A 22,324-nucleotide genomic window follows, 5' to 3' on the forward strand; every position below is an offset into this window, starting at 1 on the left:
GGGAGCTCGAGACCAGGCTGGCAAACATGGTGAAACCCCATCTCTACTAAAAATACAAAAATCAGCCGGGCGTGGTGGCGGGCACCTGTAATTCCAGCTATTGGGGAGGCTGAGGCACAAGAGTCACTTGAACCCGGGAGGCGGAGGTTGCAGTGAGCTAAGATCTCACCACTGCCCTCCAGCAGCCTGGGTGACAGAGTGAGGCTCTGTGAGGAAAAAAAAAAAGAAAGAAAGAAAAGAAAAGAAAAGGAAAAGAGAGGAAAAAAAAAAAAACCGAAAAGGAAAGAAAATTGGACCTACCTCATATGATTGTAGTGCAATTAAATGTATTAAATATACATAATGCACCCAGCATGGTGTCTGGCACAAATCAAAGATTCAGTGAGGGCCATTCTTTTATTTGCCTGTCTCTGTTACTGAACTGTGAGCTCTCTGCAGGCTGGGATTGCGACTCATGGTTTGCTATGCCCTTGGCCCCTAGCACAGGTCCCAGCAGAGTGGGTGTTCAGTCACTGATTCTGCTGTCTTTTGGGGTTTGGATATGCCCTTGAGAAGCAGCCCTGCAGCTCCTTATTAACTCTTCCATAAGAAAACATATAGGTCCGAGTTTTGCTGTCACCATGTGACTTACCCAAGCTACTTCTCTCTTGGCCTCAGGCTTCTTCATTGCAAAAATAACAACATCTGCTTTCTAGGGTGACTGGCTTTTTTCCCTCAGGACTGGAATGTGGATGTGGAGCTGTAGTGACGGCAGCTACCTGTGGCCCCAGTGAGAGGACGTGGGGGCACGGAGGGCTGGGAGCATGGGAAGCCCGGGCAAGAGGGAGAGTGGGAATGAAGCCAGCACTGCAGGACCAGGTCAGATGGAGGGAAACAGTTCTGCTGATATCTTTAGTACCCTGAATCCAGCTGTAGCAGCAAGCAGCTCTTACCCTGGACTTCTCAGCTACGTGCAGCAATAAATATCCGTTTTGGCTTAAATTAGTTTGAGTTGGGTCTCCTGGCACTTACCAGGAGCCCTTCTTCCTTCTACCCTACACTCAGGGATCTGTGTTCCTGGCAGCATCGAAACCCGTGGCAGCCACAACACTGTTAATTGCCCTCAGAACTGCTAGGCCTCTTTCCTCCTTCCTAACAGAACCTTGTTTTGTTCAGGCAGCAATGTTCGTGGCCTCAGAGGATGTTGATCCAAGCCTTTCATGATCATCCTTTTCCCTTTTGCCAGAAATTGGTCTGAGGGTAGGCATGTGACCCACTTTTGGCCAATGAGATAGAAAAAGAAGTCTGCTGGGAGCTTCTGGAAAATATCCTGCTCACTGATAAAAGAAGCTAGGTGATAATACCTTTTTATGATTTCCTTCTATTCCCATACAATGTCATATGAGAATGAGATGCCTGGAGCTGCTGCAGCCATCTTGCAACCATGAGGATAGACTGTGACTATGTAAACTTGTCAGAGACGTCAGAGAAAAAAATGGAAATTTCCTGGGCTCTTTGTAGCATTACAGTTGAAAAAAACAACCCTGTATCTACTTACCTCTAAACTTTTTGTGAAGTTAGAAAACAGCTATTTATATCATTTAAGCCACTATTCATCAGGAAACATTACTTTAAGCCACAGAATTGCTAACTGATGTTGTATATCTAGGTGGTATTACATTTTGTTCCTCATTAAAAGAACCACACGAGGCTAAGAATGTCAGCTCCTTTATTATTATTATTATTATTTACTGTTATTTCCCCCTAAACAACAGCATAACTCAAATAACAATGACACACACGTCCCTCCCGTATACACAATACCACTAGCCTATCTGTCAGGCTATCTGGCCTTTGCTTGGTTCCTGATGGAGCTGTCTGGAGACAGCTCCCTCTGTAAAAATCCCGACTTAAATAAAGGGGACAGAAGAAAATGGGGACCTTGGCCAGATCATAAACTGAGAGGCTCCCAGAGTCCTTAGGGAGGGCTAACTTGGAAACCTTGGGAACATGCTGGAAATATCTGGGCAGAGGGCAGAAGGCACTTTTTGTTTTTATGTGATTGATGGACAAATTCCGTATAGGGACATAAGACCTGTATATCACCCTTTGCAGGCCAGGCATGTGGAAGTACAGTGGGGTTAGCTACTGGATTTCATTAACCAAACCATGCAGCATGGTTTGGGAGCCATGGGAATTGGGAGCCCAGAGTAGGAACCTGGATAATGGGGGAGGTCCCCAGAGAAAAGTAACCCTTGCATTCACTGCAAGGTAAGATACAACGTGAAATGTTAAGTCCCCTTTCATGTGTTTTGCAACTATAGAATGTGCAACATTTTCATCAAGATAGAAAAGGTAAAGAAAGAAAAACTAGGATTTTGTCCTAACGCAACCAAGCATGGTTTGCCAATTGCGCTATCTTGTGGAAAAATCTACCACTACACTATCCAGGGAATCTGTGGTCAGTCCCCACCCCCGCACCCCCCAACATTTTACTTGCACTAAATCTGAGTTCAGCTAAAGTAATGTACCCTGGAATCAGAGAAGCCCTAGGGTTGGGGACAAAACAAGGATGGGCCAGTACTGGCATCTCAGGTACAGGTGACTTCCTGGCTGTCCTGGGGAAGCTCGTTGTTGAAACTGCTCTCTCCAAATGTTGAGTAAGGAGGGACCTGGGGAGCTTCGATGATCAGTAGACCCTCTGGGGAAAGTGAGGCAAACACTGTCACAGGATCCACCTCTGCAGGAAGCCTAGGAGAAACACACGATTTTATTCATTTATTATTGTTAATATAGCTTAAACATTATTTTATTCACTTGAGAGGAAATGTTTTTGATAAGAGCTTAGGCTTTGGGGACATACAATGCTGGGTTTGAATCCTGGCTCTACCCCTTTCTAGCTGTGTGGTCTTGGGAAGATTATTCCATTGCTCTGAGCTTGTTTTCTCATCTGCAAAATGAGGATAATAATATTGAACTTGTAGAGTATTTGAACTTCAGAGTCTGAGCATGCTTTGAAATGGTAAAGTGCTGTTTGAACAGTAGTTCTTAACTTAAAAGAGAGCTGTGGACCACATATTTGGTCCCAGGTTGAGGTCTTCACCTTAATACCCACTACTGAGCACAATTACTAGCAGAAATGGCACCACTACCATCCCTTTATAGAGCGCAAGTAGGGTGTTATGCATAGCAGGCAACACATTTTCATCTGACGTGTGCTTGCTGGAGAGTGCTTCACTACAAAATACATTAAGGGTGATGCAAGCACTAGGCACCTTGGTGGATAAAAGGGGCCAAGCTGGCCACATGTAGATTTCAGATGGCAACATACTCTATGGTATTCAAAATAAGCCTTGATTTTGTTCATACCCTAAGTATCTCTGAGGTGGTTTGGCTATGTCCACCCAGATCTCATCTTGAATTGTAGCTCTCACGTGTTGTGGGAGGGGCCTGATGGGAGATAATTGAATCATGGGAGGGGAGCAGTTTTCTCTGTACTGTTCTCATGGTAGTGAATAAGTCTCATGAGATCTGATGGTTTTGTAAGATTTTTTGCTTGGTTCTCATTTTCTCTCTTGTCTGTTGCCATGTAAGACGTGCCTTTCACCTTCTGCCATGATTGTGAGGCCTCCCCAGCCACATGGAACTGTGAATCTGTTAAACCTCTTTTTTTTTTTTTTTTGTAAATTACGTAGTCTCAGGTATGTCTTTATCAGCAGTGTGAAAATGGACTAATACAATCACTTAGCAGATCATTATTATTTTCTTCTTCTTCTTCTTCTTCTTCTCCTTTTTTTTTTTTTTAAACAGAGTCTCACTCTGTCACCCAGGCTGAAGTGCAGTGATACGATCTTGGCTCACTGCAACTTCTGCCTCCCGGGTTCAAGCAATTCTGCCTCAACCTCCTGAGTAGCTGGGATTACAGTAACCCATCACCACGCCTGGCTAATTTATGTATTTTTAGTAGAGATGGAGTTTCACCATGTTGGCCAGGCTGGTCTTGAATTCCTGATCTTGTGATCCACCCACCTCAGCCTCCCAAAGTGCTGGGATTACAGGCATGAACCACCGAGCCCAGCCAATTATCTTGTTCTTAAAACTCAATTATAGACTATACCTGGTTGGAGTATTATAAGAGGATGATTAAGAGGTAAGCATTAATATGCCCATTCTACAGATCACAAAACAGAGACTTGGGGGAAATCAAATGACAAGCTCAATAAGTGAGAAAGCATTGAAGATGGAATTTCTAAACCTAAATCTGGTCCAAGTTCTAATAAGGTTTTTTTTTTTTTTTTTGATGGAGTCTCACTCTGTCGCCCAGGCTGGAGTGCAGCCACGCGATCTCGGCTCACTGCAAGCTCCGCCTCCCAGGTTCACACCATTCTCAGCCTACTGAGTAGCTGGGACTACAGGCGCCCGCCACCACACCCAGCTAACTTTTGTACTTTTAGTAGAGACGGGATTTCACCGTGTTAGCCAGGATGGTCTTGATCTCCTGACCTCATGATCCGCCTGCCTCGGCCCTAATAAGGTATTTTTATGATTTTCAGATTGCTTTGAGTGAATGGGACTATTGAGAATTTGGTTTCTTCAACAAACTATGAAAATTGTGAGGACATATAGTGGTCTCATTGGGGTGCCATTATTTTTTTTAATCCTGAAATCCATGACCTTCTGAGTACTTTCTATGTGCCAGGTACTTTAGCTGAATCATATCATTTTGGCGTTAACAATAATCCTACCAGGCAGATTCCATTGCTAGCCCCATCTTACAGATGAGGAAATAGAGGCTCAGAGAAGTGAACTGCTTTGCCCAAGGTCGCTCAGCTGGCAAACGGCAGAAAGGAACTAGAACCGGAATCCTGGTCTCCAAACTCAGAGTATCTGACTGTGATGCTCTCCTGCCTCCCCCATCACCAGACACTTAAAAGAAGGACTACGGCAGGAAGGCCCAGAAGTTCAATCAAAATCTTTCCACTTGTCCATGTTGGCTCTGCCTATTGTAAACACAAGGGTCTCGATGAAAGAACCAAGGCGTGAGGTAAGCCCATTCCTGATCATGGGCAGGACTCCTGGAGGGACTGGAGAGTCTTTCTTTCCTTCTTTCCTTCTTCCTTTCTTCCTTTCTTCCTTTCTTCCTTTCTTCCTTTCTTCCTTTCTTCCTTCCTTCCTTCCTTCCTTCCTTCCTTTCTTTCTTTCTTTCTTTCTTTCTTTCTTTCTTTCTTTCTTTCTTTCCTCTTTCTCTCTTTCTTTCTCTCTCTCTTTCGTTCTTTCTTTTTTTGTGTGTACAGCATCCTGTAGCCACATGAGCCATATCTACCCAGGAGATTCCTTGCCAAATTGGAACCATGGAGATGAACAAGGGTGCTTCTGGGAAGCACATTTGGAAGAAAAAGAGGGAACTAGAAAGCTGCCAAGTCAAGATTTTGAAGCAGAGACAAGGTCAAAAGTTTAGACCTCCCTCCCACTGCTGGGGATAGGCTGACTGTTTAACCATGTGCACACCAACCCAGTGCACACCAGGTACAGTGTGACAGGGTAGCTATGGCCTAGAGCATGGGTTTTGCAGGCAGGCCAACCTGCATTCAAACTCTGACTCTTCCTGACCACACAACATGGGGCTGGTGATCTTGCCTCTCTGAACCTATTTCTTTGCAGAAAAAGGGGGGCAACAATAGTATCCACCTCTTAGGGTGGCGTGAGAATTACGTTGCAGTCTTTGGCCTTACATGTTGGCATCTTGACAGCAAGATGGAGTATCATACAAATTGCGGTATCATTGAACCACAGAGTATCAGGGTCCCAAAGGATCTTCCTGATTGTCCATGACAGTGGTCTCATATAACTTATGGCGAAACTGAGGCTCAGAGAGATAGACATGTCCAAGGTCTCTCACCAGGTGACTTGCATGTTGAACTCACTTGGTGGGAAGTAATTCCTCTTCATTTCTCTTTCAGTGCTTCTACTTACATCTGAAGGAATGTCTCTGCTAAGTACTAATATGCCTTTAATGCCTTTAGCCTCTATCACTTGCTACCTTCCCTTTTTAACAATGAAAGAGCTGAGGCCCGTAGGCAGGAAATATTATCTAGTTAGAATTTAACCACATTTTGCTTTCATTGGATTTATTTTGTGATTGCCTTCCTCAGTGAACATTTTAGTGATGAGAATTTAACTTTATCAAAAATGAGTTGATCTAAAAGAAAAAATAAACCTTTAGTAAATCATGGTATAGCAATGTAAGCATATAAGGCAAAAAATAGTGAAGACGGGATGCGAATGACGGTATTGCAAATGACTGTAATGTGGTTTCCCCTAACCAAATAGGAAGGTCGTGGACTTTGAAAGTTGAGAGCTGTGTTCAGGTCCTAATCTGCTCTTTTTTAAAAAACAGCTTTATTGAGATATGATTGGCATACAAAACTGTATACATCTCTCTATATATGGTATACAACTTGATGTTTTGATGTATATATGCATGGTGAATACAGTGATCACCAGAGTCAAGCTAATGAACATATATTTGGTGTATCTATGTGTGTCGGGAAGATTACATTTAAGTTAAGAAGATTAATTTTGCAACGGTACTAGCAAATTTTCAATATATAATGTAATATTGTAAACTATCATTGCCATGCCGTACATTAGCCCCCCAGAACTTACTTATCTTGCAAAACTGAAACCGTGTACCCTTTGACCAACATCTCCCCATTTCCCACCCCACACTGGCCTCTGACAACCACCACCCTACTCTCTGCTTCTATGAGTTTGACTATTTTAGATTCCACATATGGTGAGATCATGCAGTATTTCTCTTTTCGTGTCTTTCTTATTTCACTTAGCAGAATGTCCTCTACTCCATCCCTGCTGTTGCCAATGGCAGTATTTCCTTGTTTTTTTTCCTCTGTCACCCAGGCTAGAGTGCAGTGGTGTGATCTTGCCTCACTGCAGCCTCTGCCTCTGAGTTCAAGTGATTCTCCTGCCTCGGCCTCTCGAGTAGCTGGGATTAGAGGTGTGCACCATCACACCCACCTAATTTTTGTATTTTCAGTAGAGATGGGGTTTCACCATCTTGGCCAGGCTGGTCTTGAACTCCTGGCCTCAAGTGATCTGCCTGCCTCGGCCTCCCAAGTGCTGGGATTACGGGCATGAGCCACTGCACCCAGCCTCCTTCTATTTTAAGGCTTAATAATACTATATTCCAGATCTGTTCTTTACTCGCTGTGTGACCTTAGTTGAATCCCATTACTCCTCTGAGCTTCAGTCTCTTTATCCACAAGATGGGCTTGATAATACCTTCTCAAGGCCAGGCATGGTGGCTCACGCCCAGAATCCCAGCACTTTGGGAGGCCGAGGAGGGTGGATCACTTAAGGTCAGGAGCTTGAGACCAGCCTGGCCAACATGGTGAAACCCCGTCTCTACTAAAAATACAAAAAAAATTTAGCTGGGTGTGGTGGCTCACGCCTGGAATCCCAGCACTTTGGGAGGCCGAGGCAGGTGGATCACCTAAGGTCAGGAGATTGAGACCAGCCTGGCCAACACGGTGAAACTCCGTCTCTACTAAAAATACAAAAAAAATTTAGCTGGGTGTGGTGGCGCACTCCTTTAGTTCCAGCTACTTGGGAGGCTGAGGCAGGAGAATCGCTTGAACCTGGGAAATGGAGGTTTCAGTGAGCCAAGACGGCACCACTGCACTCCAGCCCAGGTGACAGAGCCAGGCTCTATCTCTAAAAAACAAACAGACAAACCAAAACAAACCTACTCAATAGGATTATTCTAAAGATTAAATAAAATTAAATCTATAAACCTCTTAGCATGGTTCTGGGCATGTCATAGGTGTCATAAGTGGCAGAACAGATATCTGGGAAGATGTGGAACCAGAAAAATAAAGTTTGCTCTGGTTCCAGGCATCCTCCCTTGGTAATTTCCTGCACCCTTGTCTTCCTGTTCTCTTATCCAGGTTGAGTGTGGAAAAGAGGCCAGCTGCAGTCCTTGCCCTGCCCCCAGCCTGATAGGAAACCCAAGACCTCTCCCTCTCCTCCTTATTCAGCGCAAATGGGGCCTTTCACACAGAGATGGATGTGTTGGGATGAATTTCCTTGCCATAGTTAAGGCAAACAGCTGCAGCGTCCTGCTGGGGTGGAAATCTCCAAGGATCTCAGCCTGGCTGAAGAAATCTCCCTGTCCTCTAATGACTGGAGGTTTCCCTGGGAGAGGAGGCAAGGAGGCCTCCTGAGATTGGTCCAAAGGTGTCCCAGACTCCAGTTCAAATCCTTGGTGTCTAGAGTCTGGGCAGAGCCAGGAGCTCCCAGGAGTCCCAGCTGCTGGAGTGTGAGTCCAGCCTTGTGAAGCCTTTTCATAATATTAATTCCCATGGACCAAGCCCTGAGTCTGTATTCCATGCTTAATGCATTATACACATCCTCTCACTCCCATCACAACCCCTCCATGCAGGGATGCAGGGATGCAGGAATGGAAGGTCAGGGCAGTTAAGCAAGTTGCCCCAAGTTACCCACCCACTTTCTCATGGAGCCAGGACTCCCTGCACCTGGAGCTGAGATTCAAAATATTTAACAACTGGTGCAGCTGGGCACTGACCATTCAGAAGGGATGGGTGCATGTCATAATGATGGAGGAGGGTCCTCGGACCCTTTAGTTGTTGGAAGGTGGAGAGGTTTAGAGGGTCCTGGGGACAGGATTAGAGTGACTGGGGTTGGCTAGGGAGGGCTTAGGGCAATAGCTAGCCAATATTCAGGGGTCCCTGGATCATGGACCAGTACCCATCTGTGGCCTGTTAGGAACCAGGCCGCTCATCAGGAGGTGAGCAGCAGTTCAGCCAGCATTACAGCCTGAGCTCCGCCTCCTGTCAGATCAGTGGTGGCATTAGATTCTCATAGGAGCTTGAACCCTATTGTGAACTGTGTATGTGAGGGATCTAGGTTGCGCTCCTTATGAGAATCTAATGCCCAATGATCTGAGGTGGAACAGTTTCATCCCCTAGTCAATGGAAAAATTGCCTTCCCTGAAACTGGTCTGTGGTGCCAAAAAGTTTGGGAACCGCTGAATATTTTAACAACTAGCCCAGCTCAGCAGCTGAGCACCAGCTTGGAGCAATTTCAATTTCAGGCATTTCTCATCAGGTTATTTCCAGTGAGCTATCTCCCCTAAGGCCTTGGAGCTTGTGAAATCCACACACACACACACACACACACACACACACACACACACACACACACACACAAATCCCTTTTAAGATGATTAATTCACTTCTTTCTCACTCATTCCCTTTTACAGCTATACCCTGCTTGTGACTCCACCCTGAGACCTCATTTGAGCCTTGACATCAGCTTCCCCGTCGCCTTCCTTCCTCTCCCTTCAGCAATGTTTAATCTGCTCGCTACACCAGGGAGAGGTGTGGGGCACGGAGATGTCAGGCAAGCCAGCGAACATGAAGAACAAACGGTTTGGCGTTTGCCTTATCAGGAAGTGTCCACAGGCTTCCAAGAACTGCAGAGGCTCTGGCAGGGCCAGGGACGGACACGTGGGGCAAGAGACAGGAATGTAGAATCCCAAAGCTGGAAGAAGCCTCAGAATTCAGCTAGTGTGATCTCTCCAGAAACAGAATGTCTTCGCAAAGGCCGATGGAGAAGTTAAGTCAACAACAACAATAGTAACAATGAACTGCCACTTGTGAGGACCTACGCTGGGCCATGACCTCATGTCACTTTCAGCCAGGAATCCTGCAAGGCTGGAATCAGCATCCCTTTCACAGATGAGGAAACAGCATTCCTTGCTCAAGGACTGAGCGTGGAACTCAGAGGTCAGGGATCTATTCTGGGCCCTTCTAAATTCTAGTTTTAAAGACCTTGGGTATGTCCTTTCACCTGTGGGAGACTTAGTTTCCCCATATTGCAAGGAGGGTCATGTCTCTTCTCCCCGATGCACACTTTTGCTGCAAAGGCTAAATGCAACAATAGCTTGGAAAAGAGTTTAGGAGTCGGGCGCAGTGGCTCACACCTGTACTCCCAGCACTTTGGGAGGCAGAGGCGGGCAGATCACTTGAAGTCAGGAGATCAAGACCAGGCTGGTCAAACATGGTGAAACCCCGTCTCTACTAAAAATACAAAAATTAGCCAGGCATGGTAGCATGCACCTGTAATCCCAGCTACTCAGGAGGTTGAGGCAGCAGAATTGCTTGAACCCAGGAGACGGAGGTTGCAGTGAATTGAGACTGTGCCTCTGCACTCCTGCCTGGGGGACAGAGCGAGGCTCCATCTCAAAAAAAAAAAAAAAAAAAAAAAAAGAGAGAGAGAGAGAGAGTTTAGGGCCAGAAATGCACACAGTGGAGTGACGCTGATTGCTGATTAGAGAGAAGGTATGTATGAAGCACCTGGCAGTTGTTTAAGTGCAGCCATCATGACCACACTGTGCAACTCTTCTCCCTATAGGTACTGCCAGTTAGGGGCTCATGGTAGCTTAGGTTCATGGCCTCAGCCTGATTGTCTTTGGCTGCTCTCATGGTCCCCCAGCTTTCCCTGTTAAACATGAATCCCCTCTGCTCCCTCCGCTCAGCAAAATAGCCCTTCCTCTGTCCCAACCTCTCAGCCTCCAAACCCCTCTGGGTAGTATGCAGTGCTTTCAGGACACTTTCCAGCTTCATTTTTGTGGATGCTCTAGAGAAGGTGCTCACTCTCCCGGCTGGGCAGAGGCAGAGCAAGCAGCCTGCAAGATATTCTGCTGGAGCATTTGGGGAATCAGGGGATAGTCTTTCTGGTTGGTGACAGGGGTCCTCCCTCAGCTATGCCCCGTGGGTAGGGGCTGTGTGATTATGGACAAGGCATTGTCTCACTTACCCTCAGATGCTTAGTCTATAAAAAGGGGTTGTTCCCCAGGTGCAGTGGCTCAAGCCTCTAATCCCAGCACTTTGAGAGGCTGTGGTGGGTGCATTGCTTGAGCCTATGAGTTCGAGACCAGCCTGGGCAACATGGCGAAACCCCATCTCTACTAAACAAATGCAAAAAATTAGCCGGACATGGTGGCACATGCCTGTCATCCCAACTACTCGGGAGGCTGAGGCACACGGGTCGCTTGAACCCAGGAGGTGGAGGTTGTAGTGAGCCAGGATCACACCACTGCACTCCAGACTGGGTGACAGAGTGAGACTCGGTTTCCAGATAAATAAATAAAATGAGGTTTTTAATACCCACCTCACAGGGCACCGAGCAGAAGAGATGATGCAATCTATATGCTACCCCTTCTGGGACCCTATTACAGGTCTGCTGGGACACTGTCTTCTCATTGGGTGTGAGGGTTCAATTCCCTGCCCCAAGGACGTGTCTTAAAAAAGAGATGCCCAAGAGGGAGAGACCCCAGATCATGGGTCCCAGGTGTGCCCCCTCCTCCACTCCCACCCTGAGCTCCATGACTCCAGGTTACTCACTGGATTTTCTTTGTGAAGTTCTTAGAAACGATGCCACCTTCTTGCTGTTTCTCTTCGTGTTTGCCTGGAAGGAAGAAAAGTGTGGCGTGTCAGCATCTATGTTCCTTGGGCATCCTTCAGGACTCAGGCTTGGGTTCAAATCCTGGACCTGGACCTGCCTTGCTGCGTGGCTTAGGTCTACCCTAGAGACTCCAGTTGTCTAAGCCTCAAGGACCTTGTCTGCCATACAGACCCATTTAAGTCCACCTCCAAGGCTGGCTATGAAGGTGAAATAAGGTAATTGATGGAAAGGTAATTGAGGTGGCGTTGACCGTGGTTTGTAGGTAATGAAGGGTTAGTCTGAGGAAATCACAGAAGCTGGGCCATGTGTTGTACCAAATCTTCCCAGTCTCCCACCTGACTCCTCTTCTCTAACCTGCCAGTAGAACCCTGGGGCTGACATCCCAGACTGGGTGGCAGGCTTGAAGTGGGGTCACGTGCTGAGGGCAACTCCGCCATGTAGCTTGCTTTACAGCCAACAGAGTGCTTTCCTAACTCTGAGCCCAGACGTCGTTCTCCCTTTGTTTCCAACATGGAAACTGAGGCCTGGTGATGGATCCGGGGTCACCCAGCAGGTTCGTGGTGGCTCTGAGCTTTGAATCAGCTCTCTCTGAGTCTAGGCCGAGTTCTAGGGCCTGATGCCCCTCTGCTCTTGAATTTCTGTCTGTTCCAGCTCCCGCTTAGCTCTTTAAGCCACATTATCTGTAGCCAGTAGTGAAAGCACAGCCTGGAAAAAGAAAGCTTCAATCTACCAAAAACACCCAGCTTTTCCTAAGAGCACTGTGGATGTGAAATTCCACCAGCTCTCCTGCCTCTTACCCTGCGGTACAAGAGGGGCTTCCCAAACCCCTTAGGGAGGAGAAAGATGAAATTACGAGAAGGCTTGGACCTAAACTGGTTTTGATCCAGTAACGTATATAGCACCTTCTAATTCTCTCAGTCTCTCCTCATTCTGTTTTTCTTTAATAAAGAGGGTGTCTCTAGTTTCTCTTTAAACGAACAAGATTAGTACAACGGTGGGGCCATTCGGCTGTTACTTTTCAGTCCTCATTTGTGGGGCCACCTTCCGGAGACAAGAACTCTCATTTACACAGGGAGGTGCTTCTGAGAGGCCTTGAAATCTAGAATGTAAATAACTTTGTTGAATATAGCAGTCCAGATTTTTTTAAAACGGACAACTTATAGCTAATTACTTTTAATTATTTCTTTGTTGATAGCTTTTTTTGTGCTTTAAGATAATGCATGTGTACGTTAGAAAATGTAGAAAATAGGCGGGGCATGGTGGCTCACTCCTATAATGTCTGCACTTTGGGAGACAGGAGGATCACTCGAGGCCGGGAGTTTGAGACCAGCCTGGACAACATAGAGAGGCGCTGTTTCTAAAAAATAATAATAATAGGCAGGGCATGGTGGCTTATGCCTGTAATCCCAGCACTTTGGGAGGCCGAAGCAGGTGAATCACGAGGTCAAGAGATCGAGATCATCCTGGCCAACATGGTGAAACTCCATCTCTACTAAAAATACAAAAATTAGCTGGACGTGGTAGCACATGCCTATATTCCCAGGTACTTGGGAGGCTGAGGCAGGAGAATTGCTTGAACCTGAGAGGTGGAGGTTGCAGTGAGCTGAGATCGTGCTACTGCACTCCAGCCCAGTAACAGGGCGAGACTCTGTCTCAAAATAGTAATAATAATAATAGTAATTAATATTATTACTATTATCCAGGTGTGATGGTGCATGCCTGTAGTCCCAGCTATTTGCGAGGCTGAAGTGGGAAGATTGCTTGAGCCCAGGAGTTTGAGGTTACAGTAAGCTATAATGCGCTACTGCACTCCAGCCTGGGCAAGAGAGTGAGATCTGGTCTCTAAATTTAAAAACAACAACAACAACAACAACAACAAAAGAAAAAATTAAAAAAAATTAAAAAGCCATCAAAACTACCCATAATCCTGTCACCCTAAGGAAGCTACTAATAATATATTTCATATGTTCTGACTTTTCTATGCTTCTCAGAAATGTGTAAATGTTACATCGTATCCACGTATGTCGGTGTTCTATCAAATGGGATAGTTCTCTGCATTATGTTTGGAACTTATTTTTTTTTTCTTGCTAACACATTATAATTACTTTTCCATATTACCAAATATTCTTTGACAACATAATTTTTAATGGCTGCAGTCAGTGTTCTATTGAGGAATACATAAGAGCTAATTTAGCCAATCCCCTACTTTGGGGCACTGAGGAGTTTCCAACATTGGAGAGAACTTCATGGCCCTGAACATTCTTGTAGCTTTACACCAGGCCCTGTGACTTCTTTAGGATTAACTGAAGACTAATCCAACTTCCAGAATTTCTAAGGCTTAATCTGTATTGCTAAATTGCTCTCAGGAAAAGAAATTCGTTTTAAACTGGAGTGTCTGGCTAAGCAGAACATGCTATTCTGCGAATGTGTGGCCGCTTAAACAATCTATCCTGTGCTGCCAACTCCGTGACCACCAACTGCCTGTCTCTAACACAGGCCTGTGCCCAGAAGAGCACTGTCTGTTCTTTGGTACCCTCCCCATAGCCAGGGCACTGGGAGACCTGCTTCCCCTGGGGACAGGCCAGTGCCTCTGACTCAGCCCTTTTGCATCTGAGAATCCTCCTGCATGCTGGTGCCCTGGGAAGAATAACTGATGATATAAATAATAACAGCAAAGTAATACAGTGCTTCCTTGGTGTCAGCCACTGTTCTAAGCACCTTATCTATATCAACTCCTTTAATTTTTGCAACAACCTTAAATAATAATAGTAAAATGATAATACAAGCAGGCAGTTTCATTATTATCATTTTGTAGATAGGAAACCTGAAGTTCAGAGAGGTTAAGTGCTGTACCCAAGGTCACACAGTTTGGAAGTGACTGGTGCAAAGATTCAAAAGCAGGCAGATAGGTTCTGGAATACTGAGTTTTGGACTTAAGTCTCTACTCTGACATTTCCTGGCACGTCTCTGAGTTTCTCCGAGCCTCAGTTTATTCTTCTCCGAAATGAGAATGACAACACCTACCTTATTGGGTTACTGTAGGAAGCAAATGCAAGTGAGTCACAGAATGGCTTTGAAGTGGTAAAAGTACCATGTGAAGGTCAACGCTTGCAGTTTATTTTGATGTTTGGGGAAAGGACTGCTTCTCAGAAACTAGGTGCCTCTGTCTGCTCTGAAAATAGGGTATTGGGCTGAGGGAAGCGAGGATCTCTGAGCAGGGAAAGCTCTAAGATTTCCTTAAGAGGGGCCTGGAGGTGGAGTTAACCTGGTTTAGAGAGAGTATTGTTAGGAGGATCATCTTGAAACTCAATTTGCTTATCATTTGCATACTTCCATTAGGGGAGCTTAAGGATTATGAGTGATTTTAATTTCTTATTTTGCTTTCCTAACTACATATTCTATCATGAAGACATTTTATTTTTGTAGACAGAAAAAAGTAATTATTATGATTTTTAAAAATACATCCAGAGGCTAGAAGTCAGAGACCCCTTGCAGACATGCTTTTTTCAACATGCCTCAGAGAAATGTAAGTGGAACACTATTGGCCCAGCTAAAGAAAGAAGGTGCTGTTTCTAGGGAAGGCAGAGGCCCTGGGACTAAGGAGAAGGGGTGGGAATAAGGCCTTGGGGCTTTTCAGTCTCTATCTTAGCCAGGGTCTGGCCCAGTGGCCCATGAAGGGAACATCTCTTGGCTGGTGGTTGCAGGATGCGGGCAGGGGAATCTGAGGCTTGCTGGAAATTGTCTAGTCCAGCATTTTCCAAACACTTCCTTGTATGAGACACTCATACGCGGTCAGATAAGACAGGGCTGCCTCTCAGAGATTCATAAACTGCATTAGTGACTTAAAGGCTCTGACAAGTCCAGCAATGAGAAGACCTGTTTATAATTTTGTTTTTACTGGTACCATATAAGACTCTGAACTCTCCTGCTCCTGTTTCTAGATGCCTAGTAACCACTTGAAGTACTTTAGTAAATTCTGATCTTGTCTACCTCTTCACAAGACCAACAGTAAAACTGAGGCTCCAGAGGCTGTGGGATTTGCTCAGGGTCACACCGCCAGAAGTACATCCAGCCATCCTGGCTCAGAACCAGTCAGAGAGGCCTGACATTGAATCTCAGACACTGCCAGGGAGAAGTAGGTGATCTCAGGTGAGTTTACTTTCTCTGGGCCTCGGTTTCCTTATCTGCATAATGGGGTTAACCTACCCACACTTCCTAGGAGGTCCTTCTGAGGAACCACTGAGCCACCACATGTAGGCCTTTAGCACATACTTGTGGAGGAACGGATTTGTCATTATGTGGTACAGGGTTGGAAACTGGATCTGACTTCCAACTTCCCTTGAAAATTGCTTTTTATTTATTTTTATTTTTTATATTTTTTGAGACAGAATTTCTTTCTTGTTTCCCAGGCTGGGATGCAGTGGCATGGTCTCGGCTCACTGCAACCTCCACCTCCCGGGTTCAAGCGATTCTCCTGCCTCAGACTCCTGAGTAGCTGAGATTACAGGTGCCTGCCACCATGCCCAGCTGATTTTTGTGTTTTTAGTAGAACAGGGTTTCACCATGTTGGCCAGGCTGGTCTCAAACTCCTGACCTCAAGTGATCCTCCCGCCTTCGCCTCCCAAAGTGCTGCGATTACAGGCATGAGCCACCACACTCGGCCCGAAAGTTGCTTCTTAAATAGAGCTCCTGATATCAATTTTATTTCTTTAAACTCCTTCTTTGAAAGCACTTGTATGGACTCTTAGGGAATTTGGATTCTGTCTAGCCGATGTCACTAATTGTACATCTGAAAAGCTTTGTCTTTGTCTTATGTAAGCTCCCAATGACCCCATTTTACAGATGCGGAAATTGAGACTGCATGACTCACCTAAAGCCTCTGGATTAGTAAAACACTTAACTGAGATCTCAACATGGAGCTGCCAGACCCCACCTGTTACGAAGCACCTACAAAAAAGGATGGGGAAAAGCCCTCCAGGCTGGACAGAGGGTCTCCTAGAGAGGCCACAGGGTAGGGAAGACCCTTGGACGTGGGCTGGAAGCATCTAAGAGCCTAATTAAAACAAGGACAGAAGGAATGGTGATCATTGTTCTGTTTACGGAATGCCAGCCAAGCACTATTATTAGCTCCATTTTATAGACACTCTGCATATGTGATCATAGATAGTCTGCATATGTTTAATCTTTCCTACACTCTTGCAGGACAGATAGTATTATGATCCCCATTCTGCAGATAGGAGAAATGAGGCTCAGAGGGATGAAAAGACTTTCTTGTCCACATCCATCATGCTAGTGAACAGCAGTGCTGGGATCTGAACCCAGGTTTCAAAGAGAATCTATTATTCATTATTTATTGGGGCCTTCCTGGATGTCTGGCATTATAACAACAACGATGGCAATAATACTACTAATTCCTTGTGTTCCAGGTCATAGAAATGTGAAAGGAAAATAAATCTTGGGGCCCCCAAATCACGAAGCTAAAGGGAAAAGTCAAGCTGGGAACTGTTTAGGGCCAACTTACCCCCCATTCTATTCAAAGTCAGCCCTCTGCTCACTGACATAGATGCATATCTGCTTGCCTTCTTTGGAAAGGCTAATCAGAAACTCAAAAGAACAATTTGTCTCTCACCTACCTTTGGCCTGGAAAACCTGTCCCTACTTCAAGTCTTCCTGCCTTTGCTTCAAGTTGTCCTGCCTTTCCAGATCGAACCAATGTACTTCTTACATATATTGATTGATGTCTCATGTCTCTCTAAAATGTATAAAACTGAGCTGTGCCCAGACCACCTTGGGCATGTGACAGGAGGACTTCCTGAGGCTGTGTCATGGGCATGTCCTCAACCTTGGCAAATAAACTTCCTAAATGAACTGAGATATGTCTCAGATTTTCTGGCTTCACAGGTATGTACACATTGTACAGCATCACCTCATTTAATACAACAATCTTTATGGTATAACCATTTGAATTCTAATTTCCAGATGAGGAAACAAAACAAGCACAAAGAAGTAAAATAATTTGCACATCCTGCTGGTTAGAGTTGGAGCCAGTTTCGGAACTCGTGCCTGGCTCCCAGCCAACTCAGAGATCTGGCTGACCCTGTCATCAGCACGTGGCCCCAGCAAGTCTCCCAGCCCACCACACCCGCCGGAGCCTCTGATGTTTATAATTCTGCCATGACTGGCTTGAAACTCCCCCTGAACATTGCTGGGGCTTGTTCCTGCCCAGCCTGTGTTTGCAATGGCTTTGACTGATTTTCTGGAAGGCAAGCCTCTGCCGGGAACACATTCTTTTTAATGGAGCGGGAGGGAAGGAAAAGAAAGCTTTTTCTGCTGCCCAGCTTAACAGGGGCTGAGCTTCCTGTCTTCTCTCTTCTTTCCCCCTTGTATGTTTCTTTCTCCCAGGTTGGGATGTGGCTGTGAGAGCCCTGAGCCTAAAGCTGTGGATAGGCCCAGTCCCTACTCCACTCCTATTGCTGACTCATGGCATGACTGTGAACAAGTCCCACCTAGGCTTCAGCCTCCTCAACTGCAAGATAGGCCTAGACACCCCTGCTACTCTGGACTTGACTGAGGGTGATTTTGGAGAAGAAGTGTAAGAATGTCAGCCCAGCCCTTGGCACCTAGCAGGTGCTCAGTAAATCATTCCTTCTTTCTGGCCTCCTAATTCCCAGGCAGCCTGGGTCTGAATCTTTGGTGGCCTTGAACAAGTTACTTTAATCTTTCCATACCTCAGTTTCCTCATCTGCAAAAAAAAGAAGATAAACAGTACCCACCTCCTCTGGTGGTTGTTTTAGCTGAGATATGATAGGCAACAGTATTTAACAAAGTGCTGAGGACATAGTTAGCACTCAGAGTTACCAGTTAGTGTTACTACAATTACTGGTAAGCCTCAGTTTCCTTGTCTGGGACAAGGAGAGGTGTTTTCACTGGAAACCAGCTGTGGATATTAATACTATCATTGCTCAGCCTGAAGGTGAACTTCTAGACCCTGTGTTGTGATGCTGGAGTGCATGAAATCCCATTTCTTCTTTGTTTTTTAATTTTTTGATACCTGCTTAACCTGTTCTTTATATTAAATGCCCTCTGTCAAAATATCCAACGTGGTTTCTATTTTCCTGTCTGTACCCTGATTGATCAGCACCCAAAGGCCCCAGTAGCTGAGTCAGGCAGGTTAAGATCTCTGCTGGGAACCGGGAGAGAAGTTTTCCATAAAGATAACTTTGCGGGCTGCATTCCTGAGCCCTGAGGTCACCTGTGTCGCACTGTCCCAGCCTCAGGAAACTTTTCTCCTGGCTATTCCCAGGGCTGAGGCCTACTCCCCCCCCACCCCCCCGACTTCCTACCCCTGACTTACCAGACACCTCCACGTATCCATCTTTGGTCTTCACCATCAACTCCTCTGGCTTGAAGCTGTGCACATTCACACACACTTTCCAGGGCTCCCCAGGGAAGGGCGGGGGGGTCCTGCCCTCGGCAGGCACCCCAAACCTGGCGGTGGCAGTGGGGCCCCGGGGCACCATGCCAGACCTTAGGGTGCCTGGCCAGGCAGAGGAGAGACGAGGCAGAGCCCAGTCGGGCCAAGAGGCCGTCAAGTCGTCTGGGAACGGGTCCATGCCAAAGCCATCATCCAGCAGGCGAGAGGAGAGGGGAGAGTCCCGGAAGGGGTCTCGGCGCAGGCGGCTTGGGTAGTGGCAGGAGAAGGGCATCTGACCATCAGCCATGGTGGCTGCTGAGCTCAGAGGGAAACAGAGGCTCAGAGAGACAGAACTACCTGTCCAAGGTCACTCAACAAGGTGGTGTGGCTGGGCTAGCTTATTCTTCAGCTTCCGAAAATGCTGCTTTTCTGCAGGGAGAAGCAGAACCAACCACTGCCAGGGACGGTTGTGCCCCCTCGGCTGGGGTCCCAGACCCCAAAGGTGACCCCCGGGCAGGTCCAGCAGAATCCCAGAGGGCCCCTCTCCGCACTGCCTCACGACAGACCAGCAAGCCACCGTCCTCCCAGGCTGCCCAGGCTGGCAGCCAGAGCCGCTGAGGTCTAGAGCGGAGCCAGGAGCTTAATAAACCCAGGGCACGCGCGCCTAGAAACTTCTTCTGGCTCCTCCTGGGCTGCAAGTCTTCTATTTATTTGCTGCTGGAGACTGGAGGCGGGTTTTGCAAGCGTCTCCTGTCACAGGAATATTCGGAGGTGATGAACCAGCCCCGGAGAATCCGCGGAGGGAACAGCTGGGCTGTAGGGGGAGCTGGGAGGGGCCGCATCCAAGTTCAACCAGCCTCTCTGGACACTCTCTCCTCCCCTGGCCACTCCGCTCAGCTCCGCCCTCCGCTTGCTCCCGGCGCTGGGGCCGTCCTCCCAGAGAGGCGCACTGCCTGGCTATTAATAACCCCTAGCCTGGCTGAGGGCTCAGGTCACCCTCTGGAAATACCTTCCCCAGAGCGTGTCGTATCCTGCCTTTCCCCTGGGGACCTGCAGAAAGGGAAGAGAGAGACAGGAGCCCAGTGGATCTGAAGGATGTCCCTGGGTTGGAATCCCCAGTTACAAGGTGGCCAAGCTCCTAAAGCCTCAACGCCCTCTGGGGAGAGCGGTAAAGAAAAAAAAAATTATACATATATATATGTATACATATGACACTTGTCAAAGTATGATAAGCAAGACTTTACTGGGCAGGGAAACTTTCTCCATAGATGTAGGGACCCCCACAATGGGATTTTGCAGTGAGGGAGAAAGATTAGATTTGATTCCCAGTAGGTCATGGGTAAGTGGGAATTTGTAGGCAAGAAGCAGGTGGAGTGGGGGTGGGATCAGCGAATGGAAAATTACTAGGAGGAAAGTCTAGGGATCAGAGGGATTCAGGCTCAGCTAACCTAAGAGGATGTTTGCTGAAGACAGGCCAGGGTGCTCAGACATCACCTGGGGGACAGTTGAGGATGAGGAAACTGATCAGATATCGAGGGTAATCAGAAATCGAAGATGGGTGATTGCTGCTAAACAGACTTAGCAGAGTTCACGCCAAAACTGAATTTTTCTTTCTTTTCTTTCTTTTTTTTTTTTTTGAGACAGAGTCTCGCTCTGTCCCATAGGCTAGAGTACAGTTGTGCCATTTCGGCTCACTGCAACCTCTGCCTCCAGGTTCAAGCGATTCTCCTGCCTCAGCCTCCAGAGTAGCTGGGATTACAGGAACCCGCCATCATGCCCAGCTAATTTTTGTATTTTTTAGTAGAAATGGGTTTCACCATCTTGGCCAGGCTGGTCTTGAACTCCTGACCTCATGATCCACCTGCCTCGGCCTCCCAAAGTGCTGGGATTACAGGCATGAGCCTCCTTGCCTGGCCCAAAACTGAATTTTTATAAGGAACTTCACAGATGAGCTTAGGAGAACATTCAGAAATCTGATTAATGTTTGGTCAAGCAAAGCATCTTTATAGGCAGTAACATTATTCTCAGGCACCTCCCAGTTGTCAGTTTTCCTCCTTATAAATGGACGTAACAGTAGCCAATTCACAGATGTGCCATGAGGAATACATGAGGTAATTCTCTTTCAGCACCTAGCACTCTGATGGGCACCTTTGTATTTTCCATTTTGAGTTGTCAATTACATAATGTTTGCTACATGCCAGGCCCTGCTCTATGGGCTTTATAAATATGAACTCATTTAATCCTCAGCAGCAATCCTGTGAGGTAAGAGTACCAGTATTATCCCATTTTACAGATGAGAAAACTACCATAGAAGTGTTCATGAATAGTAGCTTCTATTATTATTACGACTGTTAATACTGATAATTATTGAAAAGTAGTATACTCAGGCAGGATGTCTGGTCTGAAACTCAAAGCCCCAAATCTAGACTTTCCTGCTGTAACCACACAGCTGGAAGAATGAATTTACAAATCCTCCTTTGGCCCGGAGGCCTCTTCGGCTTTGGTTCTAATCTTTGATCTGTCCGCAACAGGTAGACAATTTTCAGCATGTTGTTTTCCCTCTGTGGGCTTTCGGGTCTCAGCCTTGCCTTCTTCACGAGATGAGGGTAAGCTGAGGATATTAAGGAATTTGGTGAGTCATAGGTTGAGAAATTGCTTTGATATTAAACAGTGTTTGCATGAGGCAGTTTGCTAAAAATAATAATATGCAGAAAAACAATCACTGTCACCCATTGCCTTCTGTGCATCTGCTTTTAGAGTTAGTACATTTCAGACATTACTGAGTTAAACCCTCACTCAATAGTTAAGTGTCACTATTATCATCACCCCCATTTTGCAGGTGAAAAAACAGAGGCGCAGAGCCTTGGCCCTTGCACACAGATGTGGAGTGGCAGAGCCTGGATGGGAACCTGGGTTGTTCTGAATCGCGGATCTGTGCTTAACCGACAGATGGAGACCCCTGCCCTCCTCCCCAGCTGAGAATGGTCGGGACCCCACGGCATGACATGTCCCGAGTGACTGGGCCCCCGCTGGATGTGGGGTGAGCTCATCGGGCTGGAAGCTTCGGGCTGACGTCATGACTGGGCACAGAAGCCTCTGCTTTCTCTGTAATTACAGCTGGGCGGGGCCGGCTGAGTTGGAAACCAGTTGTGGGGAGAATCACTGCGTGCCGCATGACGCACCAGAGAAACCTGGCCCTGCCTGGGACCTGGGCAGGGGCTGGGGTGAGGTTTCTGAGTGAGTGGGACAGGGTGGAATGAGTTTGTGTGTGGATTTGAGTGGGTGCAGGAGTGAGTGTGTGTTTATGTGCCGACGGGGCTGTGTTTGTTTATTGGTGAGTCTGCTGGTGGGGTATGTTCAGGAAGAAACTCCCCTCCTTCTCCCTTTCCAGGCCATCCCCAAACCTCCAGAGGACCCCTCTGCCTA

At 46.7% G+C, this 22,324-nt stretch overlaps 1 protein-coding gene across 1 annotated transcript; it reads right to left on the reverse strand.

Annotated features, from left to right (window-relative positions):
* Nucleotides 1–1,691: 1,691 nt before the first annotated feature.
* On the reverse strand, nt 1,692–19,858 carry HSPB8 (heat shock protein family B (small) member 8). The gene is made up of 3 exons (XM_017879079.1): nt 18,839–19,858; nt 11,424–11,487; nt 1,692–2,730 (listed from the first exon to the last, which is right to left on the reverse strand). The coding sequence occupies exons 1-3, from the start codon at nt 19,203–19,205 to the stop codon at nt 2,571–2,573; spliced, it is 591 nt and encodes a 196-aa protein (XP_017734568.1). The 5' UTR covers nt 19,206–19,858; the 3' UTR covers nt 1,692–2,570.
* Nucleotides 19,859–22,324: the final 2,466 nt, after the last annotated feature.

The sequence above is a fragment of the Rhinopithecus bieti genome, unplaced genomic scaffold, assembly GCF_001698545.2.
Source record: "Rhinopithecus bieti isolate Rb0 unplaced genomic scaffold, ASM169854v2 scaffold_11938, whole genome shotgun sequence".
NCBI lineage: Eukaryota > Metazoa > Chordata > Mammalia > Primates > Cercopithecidae > Rhinopithecus > Rhinopithecus bieti.

What these genes read in the sequence shown, in the direction of transcription:
- HSPB8 (XM_017879079.1), bottom strand. Translation starts at nt 19,205, where the DNA reads ATGGCTGATGGTCAGATGCCCTTCTCCTGCCACTACCCAAGCCGCCTG. An exon ending in TGGATACGTGGAGGTGTCTG is followed by an intron (nt 11,488 to 18,838) that starts GTAAGTCAGGGG and finishes TCTTCCTTCCAG; the next exon opens with GCAAACACGAAGAGAAACAG. An exon ending in AACTTCACAAAGAAAATCCA is followed by an intron (nt 2,731 to 11,423) that starts GTGAGTAACCTG and finishes TGTTTCTCCTAG; the next exon opens with GCTTCCTGCAGAGGTGGATC.